Source organism: Bos indicus x Bos taurus, chromosome 24 (assembly GCF_003369695.1).
Source record: "Bos indicus x Bos taurus breed Angus x Brahman F1 hybrid chromosome 24, Bos_hybrid_MaternalHap_v2.0, whole genome shotgun sequence".
NCBI classification, from domain to species: domain Eukaryota; kingdom Metazoa; phylum Chordata; class Mammalia; order Artiodactyla; family Bovidae; genus Bos; species Bos indicus x Bos taurus.
This window is the reverse complement of record NC_040099.1, coordinates 10391775-10404807: the sequence shown is the minus strand read 5'-3', so window position 1 is coordinate 10404807 and position 13033 is coordinate 10391775. Positions and strand designations below refer to the sequence as shown.

At 34.8% G+C, this 13033-nt stretch overlaps 1 protein-coding gene across 1 annotated transcript in view; it reads right to left on the bottom strand.

Annotated features, from left to right (window-relative positions):
- The window catches only part of CDH19 (cadherin 19), an 80377-nt gene that overhangs the window by 25246 nt on the left and 42098 nt on the right, over nt 1–13033 (bottom strand). The window contains exons 5-8 of the mRNA XM_027526074.1: nt 12590–12754; nt 10340–10521; nt 9345–9598; nt 4524–4645 (exon numbers count right to left, since the gene is read on the bottom strand). Coding sequence (XP_027381875.1) covers nt 4524–4645; nt 9345–9598; nt 10340–10521; nt 12590–12754 — 723 coding nt within the window. The remainder of the gene's footprint in view (nt 1–4523; nt 4646–9344; nt 9599–10339; nt 10522–12589; nt 12755–13033) is intronic.

Sequence of the window (13033 nt, the reverse complement as noted above, 5' to 3'; positions counted from 1 at the left end):
ATAAACCTGTCTAAGGAAACAAAAGACCTGTATACGGAAAACTGTAAGAGACTGATGAAAGAAATAAAAGACAACATAAACAGATGAAGAGATATTCCATGTTTCTAGGTGGGAAGAATCAATATTGTGAAAATGACTGTACTACCAAATGCAATCTACAGATTCAATGCAATCCCTATCAAATTACCAATGGCTTTTTTCACAGAACTAGAACAAAAAATTTCACAATTCATATGGAAACACAAAAGATCCCGGATAAACAAAGCAGTCTTGAGAAAGACGAATGGAGCTGGAGGAAGCAAACTTCCTGACTTCAGACTACTACAAAGCTGCAGTCATCAAGACAGTATGGTACTGGCACAAAAGCAGAAATGTAGACCAATGGAACAAGATAGAGAACCCAGAGATAAACCCACCCACTATGGGTACCTTATTTTTGACAAGGAGAAAAGAATATGCAATGGGGCAAAGATAGCCTCTTCAATAAGTGGTGCTGGGAAAACTGGACAACTACATGCAAAAGAATGAAATTAGTTCACTACCAAATGCCATACACAAAGATAAACTCAAAATGGATTAAAGACATAAATGTAAGACCTGAAACTATGAAACTCTTAGAGGAGAATACTCAATGACATAAATCAAAGCAAGATCTTCCATGATCCACACAAAAACAAAAATAAACAAGTGGGACCTAATTAAATTTAAAAGCTTTTGCACAACAAAGGAATCTACGAACAAAGTGAAGAGACAACCCCACGAATGGGAGATAATAACAGCAAAAAAACAACCAATAAAGAATTAATTTCCAAAGTATACAAGCAGCTTATACAACTCAGTCCCAGAAAAAACAAACAACCCAATCAAAAAGTGGGAAAAAGACCTAAACAGACATTTCCGCAAAGACATACAGATAGCTAACAAGCTCATGAAAAGATGATAAATATCACTCATTATCAGAGAAATGCAAATCAAAACTACAATGAAATACCCCCTCACACCAGTCAGAATGGCCATCATCAAAAAGTCTACAAGCAATAAATGCTGGAGAGCGTGTGGAGAAAAGGGAACACTCTTGCATTGCTGGTGGGAATGTAAACTGATAAAGTCACTATGGAAGACGGTATGGAGACTCCTTAAAAAGCTAGAAATAAAACCACCATATGATCCTGCAATCCCACTCCCAGGCACATACCCTGAGGAAATCAAAACTGATGTACCCCAATGTTTACTGCAGCTCTATTTACAATAGGTAGAACATGGAAACAACCTAGATGTCCATCGACAGATGAATGGATAAAGAAGCTCTGGTGTATATATATATATATATATATGATTGAATACTACTCAGCCATAAAAAGACCACATTTGGATCTATTTTAATGAGGTGGACAAAACTAGAATCCATTATACAGAGTGATGTAAGTCAGAAAGAGAAATATAAATATCGTATACCAACACATATATATGGAATCTGAAGAGATGGCACTGATTAATTTATTTTCAGGGCAGCAATGGAGAAACAGACATAGAGAACAGACCTATTGTCAAGGTGGGAGGAGAGGAGGGAGAGGGGAGATGTATGGAGAGAGTAACATAGAAATTTATAATACCATGTGTAAAACAGATAGCCAATGGGAATTTGCTGTAAGACTCAGGGAACTCAAACAGGGGCTCTGCAACAGGCTGAAGGGTGGGGTGGAAAGAGAGATGGGAGGGAGGTCTTGGATGGAGGGAACATGGGTATACCTATGGCTGATTCTTGTTGATGTATGACAGAAAACCACATTTTTCTGTAAAGCAATTATTCTTCAATTAGAAAATAAAAAATTAAAATAAAAATAAAATAAAAAATTAAGTTCAAATTAAACCTTTGACATGACTATACAAAGCATACCCATATCTTTGCAGCTTGTTTAAAGTAGTTAGTTATGTAGTTAGAATAGGAAAAGGAGTCTAGAATGGTGGTGGCTAAAAGGAAAAAGCCCGTGAAAATAAAACAAAGGAAGGTCCAAGGACCGAGTGAGAACCTCAGGTAAAACAAACAGCCCTCCTGCCTAGCCCAATTTACATAAGGTAGGTTCATTAGGTGGAGAAAATAACATACAAAAAGAGGAGCCAAAATTGAGCCCAGGCGGGGTGGGGGGCCTCTCTTCTCTTCCTGTATTTTACGTGGCCCACCCTTACTCCTGGAGGATGTGTTTTCCTTTGCTTGCCGAAATATACTGAGCTGTAACAATAGTCTGTTCATTGCTTCAAATTTCTGCTGCGGTGAGACAGAACTGAGGAAATTACAAACTCCTCCGACAATTCACTTAGCTGTCATGTTGATAAATAGCTTGATGCTTAATTTGGGAAACTTTCCAGGAAAAAGACTAAGCACACAGTGAACTTCATTTGCTGGGAAAACACATGTTAATTTGGAGCATGTCTTTCCCATAATCAACATAACTGATACGTCACAACCTTCCAGATACTTAACACATGCAGCAAGTGCTTTATATAACAATTTTACATGAAGCCCTGCTTTCCACTATCTGAGTGTTTTTGTTTATATTAATATGTCTTAAGTGACTGAAATGGGTCAAAAATTATGTTTGATATCAATATTACCATAATAAAAAATTGGCACTTGCAATTATTTTCTCCAAAGTTGTTCTAAAGTGAAATTAATAATGTGGATTAAAAATGAATCAAGAGGTAGAGGAAAAAATGCTTGCAAATTGGATGCTTGGTGTAATATAAGTTCTTCCTAAGCAATTTCCCTTAAAGTCTTAAAATGAAACAGATATTTTACGAAATATATCTTCAAAGATGAGTTTCAATGAGGTGTATTTTTTTTTTTACTCTAAGAAAATGAATTTTATAGCACAAGAAGCAGATCAGCAAGAAATGTGTAATTTCTAAACTTTATAACATTTCTAATCACTTATTTCTGGAACAGTGATTAACTTCTCAGTAATAAATTTCATGTAATATAAATATATTGTTTATTTTCAATTTGCCTTTCACAGGAATTATTTCCTCAACCATATTTTTAATCTTCTTTTATTTATAAATTGTTTTATAAATTTTACAATATTTGTGTCTTAGAATACACATAATCAATTTTAAAGACACTGCTTTTTAATAACTTAAAATGTTATGCTTTAATTTAGCAGAAGTTAATGAAATATTCTTACTTAAGTTCTCCTTATATATAAAATAAAATTACAGTGGATAATTATTTACATAAATTTCATTAAAACATGCTCTTTTAAAAGTTGAAAACTACTTCATGGAGAAACACATTTTTCAAAGATGTTCACTCATCCTTTGAACTGATTTAAATTCTTTCTTCAATTCTTTGGAAACAGCAATAAATTTTTTTCTTGAAAATATCCAGTGAATAAAAGCTTCTTGCTTTTAGGCTAAACATCCTTGTGTTTTCTGACACCAAAAGCTTTGGAATTTCTTCTGTGCAGCAGACATTTATTCCCTTGAAACATTTGCTCCCCATCCATTTAGTGTTTAAATAGAAAATTCAAGACTCAGCCCCAATCTTCCTGGGTGCCAAAGAGCCACTCAGTGTAGAACAGAAAATATGTAAGTGATGCTTCTACTCCAGCATCTCATCAGCAAACTGCTCAATAAGGTGAGGAGTAAGATATTTGTTTAAAGACTTTCAAAGAACAAGCCAAGTAGGTAAACACGATTATTAAAATTCTATGCAAAATCAGTTTGGAAAGGATGCATTCTGATACATTTCAAATTCACAAACTGAATCCTTTACTGTATTATATGAAATCCATTGACTATAATAGTGATGATTTTGATAGTCTTTTCCATTCTGTTCTCTCTATTCTTTTGAGCTTGATTGATTTAATAACTGATTAATTGAAAATTTAAAGACACAAACTAACTGGTAAACTAGATAATTTTATCTATGTTTTGAAACCTGGAAATGGAAAAATACCTGGTTACTACTGATTATTGAAGATGTGACCATTAGCACAGCTGACATGAGTTTTATTTGAGCTAATTTCACTGGGCAATACTTACATGTCCAATTTGAAAAAAAAAAAAAAAAACTTGCAAAATTTATTTTCAATGTTTAAAAATTGATTTAAAAATGTATTCGTGAACAATATTGTAAGAGCATATAATAAATAAAGATTTTAAAATTTCAAGTAATTTGGGTTTATTTCTTATGTTTTTCTGAATTTTCTGATTCATTTCTTATATTAAACATTATATATTGCCATAATAAAATAGAGATATTTTGTGGTAAGTATATAAATAAGCTGTAGTAAGAATGAACAGATGGTTAACTTTTAAATAATAAATGATATACACTTGTATATATAAACACTTGATATATAAATGTATACATGATAAATAAATTATATACACTTGATACATAAAATACCATTTAATTCTAATTTCAGCAACACTTTAAGCTACCCTTTGTTCCTGTGTTTAGAGATTGTTGAATGGTTAAAAAACATGGTGAACCAATATATGGTTCTCAAATGAATACTTACATTTTTCCGTGGCTGTAACACTTAGGTTGTACCAAGCACTAGTCTCTCGATCAAGTGGGTTAGTTGTGAATATTGTGCCATTGTCATCAACACTGAACACTTCACTTCTGGTAATAGAATATCTGCACACACAGGCACAAATAATTCCTTTAAAATATTATTTTCTCTGTACAACTTTAAAGTGTATACATTGTTCTTGTTAAGCAAAAAGATATCAAATCCACATTCTACAGAGCTAGTATAATGCTGAAAATTTTCAAAAAGATAACTTCTACATTTACAATTCAACTCGATGGAAATAGAGGAGAAAAACCTGAAACAAACTCTAGTTTTCAAATAATGTGTGCTAAATCTGGACATGCCACTCATTCTCATTCGCAAGAGAGAATTTTAACAAAATTCTAAAAAATATCACACTAATTTGTAGGTTGGTGTTGGGGAAAATTAAAATAAAAACTACAGAGAATTAAGCTTTAAGGAAATTCCATTTTAGCGCTGCTGCTGCTGCTGCTAAAGTCATGTCCGACTCTGTGTGACCCCATAGATGGCAGCCTACCAGGCTCCCTGGTCCCTGGGATTCTCCAGGCAAGAACACTGGAGTGGGTTGCCATGTCCTTCTCCAATGCATGAAAGTGAAAAGTGAAAGTGAAGTCGCTCAGTCGTGTCCGACTCTTAGTGACCCCATGGACCACAGCCTACCAGGCTCCTCCATCCATTGGATTTTCCAGGCAAGAGTAGTGGAGTGGGGTGCCATTGCCTTCTCCGAGTTTTAGCTCTGCTCATTGTTAAATCTTAATAAGCAATTTGCTTACATATCAACAAGTGGTCACATTTCCTACTTAAATATTTTTGACAAAATGAAATAGTTGTTGTTCAGTTGCTTAGTTGTGTTTGACTGTTTGTAACCCCATGGACTGCAGCATGCCAGGCTTCCCTGTCCTTCACCATTTCCCAGAGCTTGCTCAAACTCATGTTCACTAAATTGGTGATGCCAACCAACCATCTTATCTTCTGTCATCCCCTTTTCCTCCTGCTTTCAATCTTTCCCAGCATCAGGATCTTTCCTAATGAGTCAGCTCTTTGCATCAGGTGGCCAAAATATTGGAGCCTCAGTTTCAACATCAGTCCTTCCAATGAATACTCAGGGTTGATTTCCTTTACGATTGACTGGTTGGATCTCCTTGCAGAAGGGACTCTCAACAGTCTTCTCCAACACCACAAAGAATCAGGACACAACTGAGCAACTTTCACTTCACTTCACCATGTAAGAAATAAATGTGTAATATATATTATAAAGAGCATGGACTAAAAAGCCTAAAATGTGAAGTTTAGATGTTCAGATTAATCTCTGGTTTGCTTTGCAATTCCTTTTTAAAGATTCTTCATTCCGTTAAAAGTGCTGAGTGAATAGAATGTGGTTGTGCGGCGTTTTCTCACTGCTAAGGGTTCCTGACAGAATGATATAAACAAATGATTTCTCCATGCATATATGGATGCCTTTATAGTCTGTTCTTAATCTTCATACACCTCTATAAAAGTACTATTCCTGTCTCCCAGAAGAAGAACTGAGACACATAAAAGCCAAGCCCATAACAAAGGCTAAATCTTCCCAAGTAGGTGCAACTCCACCAGATCTTTCAAGGATGCTTTTAAGTATGCTTTTATGCACAAGTAATAAAGGATTTTATTTTATTTTTTTAAGTTTCTATTGGGGTATAGCCAATTAACAAAGAGTGTTGTGATCATTTCAGGTGAAGAAGGAAATGACTCAGCCATATATATACATGTACCCTTGCTCCCCCAAACTCCCCTCCCATACAGGCTGTCACATAACATTGAGCAGTGTTCCCTGTGCTATGGGGCTTCCCTGGTGGCTCTAGCAGTAAAGAATCTGCCTCCAATGCAAGAGACCTGGGTTCAATCCCTGGGTTGGGAAGATTCCTTGGGGAAAGAAAGGGCAACCCACTCCAGAATTCTTGCCCGGAGAATCCCATGGACAGCGGTGCTATACAGTAGCTCCCTGTTGGTTATCCACTTTAAATATAGCAGTGTGTACATGTCCATCCCAAACTCCCTAACTATCCCTTTCCTCCAACTTTCCCCCTGGGAACTACAAGTCTATTCTCTAAGTCCGTGATTAGGTGAAAGATGTTTAAAGACAGCTTCTTCCACTGGTGAAAGAAATCCTTGTCATTCTTGAACGAAACACAAACCTGCTTCCAGCTAGTGGCTAAACTCTTTCCCACAAGTCTGATTACTCAGATTATTTATCTTTTGCTGTGAATGCAGGCAGTTTTTCTCTTTCAAGGAATTGATCTGAATTCATAGACATAGAGTTATTCTTAGTATCTCCTTTTAATACTGTTTAATGTCTACAGGTTCAATTAAATAATTGCATTCCCTCCTTCATTTCTGATAATGGTAATTTTTGCCTCTTCTTTTTTCTCCTTGGTAGTCTGGTTAGATGGATAACTTCTACTGGTGTTTTGGAAGAACCAGCTATCATTCCATTGTATATCTCTATTTTCAATTTCACAGCTTCTACTCTAAAGTTTTTAATTTTCTTTCTTTTTTTAATAACAGAAAAGATTTTAGTGCCATTCCCATATTTATAAAAATTATAAAATTTGACTCTAGGTTTAGTTAGAAAGGAAATTTTAAAAATGTCCAAGGAATAAATCATCCACAGTAGTGGCAAAGAATTTATTCCCTCTATCTGTCATCTAAACAATGCAGTAATATAGAGAATGGGGATAAGATGAAAAACTTTGGGAAGATTTCTTGTGCAGTTTCTTATAACTTTATGATGGGGTTTTTATTACAAATAATTTCGAGGTTCTAATTCCTAGCACACTAGACTCCTCAAAACAACTATTAATACATGTTTATGCCACCACCTTCCCTTATTCATCTATTTCCATATTTATAGTCCAGAGAATTACACAGGCTTCCATATACTAAGATGCTGGGTATTGCTTTGCTCTTTGGAAGGGCTACTGATATAGAAGAAGCATCTTTAAATTTTTAAGACAGACGATGCTCCAGTTTCCCACTGTAATTCCTAATCACAAAATGCTGTCTTCTAACATGTAGATATAGTTCCTATTTATTAGCAGTAAACTTAGTAATGAATATAAGTATATATGTAGTATATGTGTGTGTGTGTGTGTGTGTGTGTGTGTCAGTTGCTTAGTCGTGTCGGACTCTTTGTGACACCATGGACTGTAGCCTGCCAGACTCCTCTGTCCATGGGATTCTCCAGGCAAGAATACTGGAGTGGGTTGCCATTCCCTTCTCCAGGGGATCTTCCCAACCCAGGGATCCAACCTGGATCTCCTGTATCGCAGGCAGATTCTTTACTGTCTGAGCCACCAGGGAGACTTCCAATATAAGTGTGTGTGTATATAATCAAAGCACAATACATTGTTTAAATTTTAAATAGCATGTCTATTAACCTACTTGTTTTTCTGACAATAGTAAAGAACACACAACTTAATAAATACTTTCATGATTAAAGTTTTTATCATGCTATCATTTATAATGACAAATTGTAGAAACAATTTAAATATCTAATCTCAGTTGTGTAAATAAGGCAATGAATGATGAATGCTTCATGAAAGTCGCTCAGTCCATGTCAAACTCTTTGCGACTCCACGGACTGTAGCCTGCCAGGCTCTTCTGTCCAAGGAATTCTCCAGGTAAGAATACTGGAGTGGGTAGCTGTTCCTTCTCCAGGGGGTTTTCCTAACCCAGGGATCAAACCCAGGTCTCCCACATTGAGGGAGGATTCTTTACTGTCTGAAACACCAGGAAAGTTCAAGTATACTAGAGTGGGTAGCCTATCCCTTCTCCAGCAGATCTTCTGACTTAGGAATCAAACCAGGGTCTCCTGCATTGCAGACAGATTCTTTACCAACTGAGCTATCAGAAATAATGATGAGTAAAAACATAGCTGAAAATGTGACATTTGAAAAAATACAAAAGCATTAAAATTGATGATTATATGCAAAATATTATGTAACATATATGAGAATAATGTGACCACAGCCAAATATAATAACAGCTTTTGCTTTTATCTTTAATAAGAAATACAAGGAGAATAAAAAAAATTTTTTTTAAGGCAGAAAGTATATTACCCGAATGTAACAGACTAATTTAATGGATGGTAAATATAGTTTAATTGCAACAAAAAAACTTATTTCTAACTGATTGGACTCATTTTTATGCCTTTAATGGTACCTTATAAAAGCTTGGTTAACTTTTGAATATCATCCCCTGGTGGCACAACTGGTAAAGAACAGCTCACAATGTGGAAGACCTGGGTTCAATCTTTGGGCTGGGAAGATCCCCTGGAGAAGGGAACAGCTACCCACTCCAGTATTCTGGCCTGGAGAATTCCATGGACTGTATATAAGTCCATGGGTTCGCAAAGTGTCAAACACGACTGAGCGACTTTTACTTTAACTTAATCAAATAGTATTTGTATGAACCACATTGTCATCAACTTTGTTTCTCCTCTGACTTGGCATAATCAAGGGTTTCTTTTCCCTAACATCCCTATCCCAATTAACAGAGTTGATTGCATTGGATTTTGGTGCACAGCCTCTCTCTTGTCCATGTTTGCAAGAGCTTACTTCTTTGCATCTTAACCAATAGTGAGGTTTCCTGTTTTGATTTGTTTAAACTTTTGCAAATTTTATAAGTGACCATAGAGAGAAATATAGGTCTGGATATATCTTGGTTCCACTTTTAAAAAATTTTATTTTCAAGCTAATCTGTGTTCCCTCATTTATCAATGCAAAGCTGGGCTTCCAGACATACCCAATTGGAGATTTCCTCTGATCAGGATCAGTGGCAGAGACCGTGCCTACAGAGGATCCATGAGGGCATTCTTCAAAGATTTCAAAGATGTAATATGGGAGGAGGAAAACAGGAGGCTCATCAACATCTTCCACCTGGATCTTGATGACAGTGGTGGAAGCTTCAGTGTGGTATTCCCTGAGATGCGCATCAACTTGGGGGTTTTTAACTTTTGCTTTAATACGATAGTGGTTCTGGTCCTCAAAGTTCACTTTCTGCAAAGTAATACAGTGTACACAGAAAACCCAAGGAATTACTTAGGGGGAAAAAAAAGGTTTTGTTGATAAATTAAGTCTCAGGTGCTTTCCAGTTAGGTTTTTACTATTTATGTTCTTGGATCCCTATGAGATTGTCATTAAATATTTAGTAGTTGTGGAGAAAATCCCTATGTTATGTGTATTTTGTTATTTACAACTATTACAAAATGTTTTTAGTTAATAACTAGTTTTTTTAGGATTAAAGCTATACTTTTCTGAGTATAAAAATCTTAGGGAGTTGAGAATTAATTTCCTGTTATTTAATATATTTTTGAAAAGTTTGTCCTCTGTTTTAAAATCTTTTTCAAAAACTCTCCTACAGTGTAATTCAAGGAACTCTGTAATAACTCTCTCATCAGTTATATCTGAAATATATAGATAGAAATATAAAAAACTGAACTTCTTCTTAATTTTTTCAGAAGTATCTTGCACAAAACTGATAATTAGCTATTTTAAAATTATGCTTTGTAATTTATGCTAAAATGTAGGCAATATATGTTAATATTCTAAAAAATGAAACATCTTAGAAGTTTTTTAAAAGCACACATATCTTTCCTTTTTTCTGTAAACTATAAATCACAAGATCTTAATTTAATTACTTAATTGAAAGAAACACTAATTGTTTACACAAAATAATTGTATGTATTTCTGATTTGATTTTGCATTATTATGCAAAGCAAAAAAAATTAATGCATCTACCTTTTTTAGTATAATTATTCCTTCTTGGGTCTCATTATTGGTAATGACGTCAAATGTTCTTGAATTGTCTTCAATGCTATAGTCCATTTCTGCATTCTCTCCTATGTCTCTATCATATGCCATGATTTTTCCTATAGATGTCCCAACAGGTGCAGATTCAGAGACAGTCAAGCGGTATAAACCTTCAAAAACAAAATTCAGGATATTTTGCACAGATAATTAACATAAAGAACTTCCAAATATAGCACCCTCCTTTTATTTAATGTGCTATCAGAAAAAACATACCCATTCTCACTAATTGCTTATTCTAAATACACCTCTCTCTCTCTCCCTTTATATTTTGCAGTCTAAACATCTCCCTCATATCTTTTTGAATATCTATTATTTTCTCTTTAAATATATCTTAGAAAGTTCTTTCACCACTACGTATAATTTCCAAATTTCTATACATATTTGTGTGTGTGTGTGCGTGTGTGTGTCTCTTAGCTACCCAATCATGTCCAACTCTTTTTGACCTCATGGGCTATAGTCTGCCAGGCTCCTCTGCCTATGGGATTCTCCAGGGAAATTGATAGACATTTCCTTCTCCAGGGGATCTTCCTGACCCAAGGATGAAACCCTGGTTTCTTGCAGGCAGCTTCTTTATTTTCTGAGCTACCAGGGAAGCCCATTCATACTTATACCTTCTCACTATTCATGGATTTATTTTCTGTTGTATCCTTCAACAATGCCAAATTATATTTGGTACAAAGTTTTTCAATATTACTCAGGCATTCTCTGATACCTAAAATTACCAATAAATATGAATTAAAGAAGGTAGTGTCTAAAAGCAAATATTTGAGTTCTAAGTGTACTAGTTTGATTTAAGAGACTATGAACTTGGATTGCATTAACCATGGTTGAAATGAAATAGAAAGATGTGGAAGTATGCATCCATAAAAAAGAATGAAATAAGAACATTTGCAGCAACATGGACGGACATGTAGATCATTATACTAAGCTGAGTATGTTGGAAAGAGAAAGACAGATACCGTATGCTATAACTTATATGTGGAATCTAAAATATGACACAAAGGAACTTATCTACAAAACAAAAACAGACTTACTGATATGGAGAACAGACTTGTGGTTGCCAAGTGGGATGGGGAGTGCGGGAAAGGATGGATTAGAAGTTCAGAACTAACATGTGAAAACTATTATACAGAGAATGGATAAACGAGTCCTACTGTAGAGCACGGGAAACTATACCCAATACCCTGTGATAAATAATAAAGGAAAAGAATATGAAGAAGAATGTATATATGTGCATAACTGAATCACTTAGCTGTATAGTAGATATTAACACAACTTTGTAAATCAGTTATGAAAGTGAAAGTCACTAAGTCGTGTCCAACTCAGGCTCCTCTATCCATGTAATTCTCTAGGCCAGAATACTGGAGTGGGTAGCCATTCCCTTCTCCAGGGGATTTTCCTAAGTCAGGGATTGATTTCAGGTCTCCTGCATTGCAAGCGGATTCTCTACTATCTGAGCCACCAGGGAAGCCCAAAATATACATCAATAAAATAATTTTAAAAGAAACAAATGATGGAGCTGCAATAGTTGGTTGGCTGTGAAAAACCATGCAGGCATCAGATGATTCTATTCTTTTTATATAATGGCAGTTATATTTGAAATATATTGACACAAATAAAAATAAATAAGCTTCCTTTCTTTACTTTTCAGAAGTAACTTGCAAAAAACTTATTAAAATTAGTCACTCATATATCATTTGTAATTTATGCTGAAATGTAAAAAAATCATCAGGAATGATAACATCCTAAAGAATAAATCTTAAAATTAAAAAAAGGAGCACATTCAATATAATTTGTCTTTAAAGGGATTCTTGATTTCCTTAGAAGCACATAGTGAGTCACTACATAGACTGCCTTGTGAGATCTTTCTCTATTTTTAAGCAGGAGAAATGTCACTTTAAAATTGGTAATATTTCACTGTTTTCAGGAAGCAAGAGTTTAAGTGTGCTACCATGTATCTGTCATTGTGGGGAAGTTAAAAGAATCATTTATTCGATTGCACAAATTAAAAATTGCCAACAAATTACTCTTGAGGAGAGAGTGACACTATCCCAAATCTGAAAGCAGATGCTTTAATACATTGCCAAATCAAGACTTAGTCTGTGCTGTTTCCCAAGACTTAGTCTGTGCTATTTCCCATACTTTCAAAAATCATTTGTTAGGGTACTTCTTACTTACTGTCTTTAAATATGGGTTTATTGTCATTGACATCAGAAAGTTTGATTAATACACTTGTTGTTCCAGACAGTGCTCCAGGCAGACCAATCATGTCTTTGGCTTGAATAATCACCCAGTACTCATCTTGCAGTTCTCTATCCATTTTAGAAGATATTCTTATTTTTCCTTTAAAAATGTAACAAAATACAATTAGTATTTCATAATTAACCATGGCTTCTCCCTAGTTAATTTCTTAAGAATTTGAACATAAGATCATTTGTTTGACACATTTTGAATCATTACAACGTGCCAGATGCTGCCCTGGAGATTAAAATATGAAAATAAACTATTCACCAACTCTGCTTAGAGTTTAGTCATCACAATACTAAGAGTAGTATATCCTTAATAAAATACTATGTTAAGATAAACCACAGGGAGAGAAGAAGAAAGTCTTATTTTTCTGCT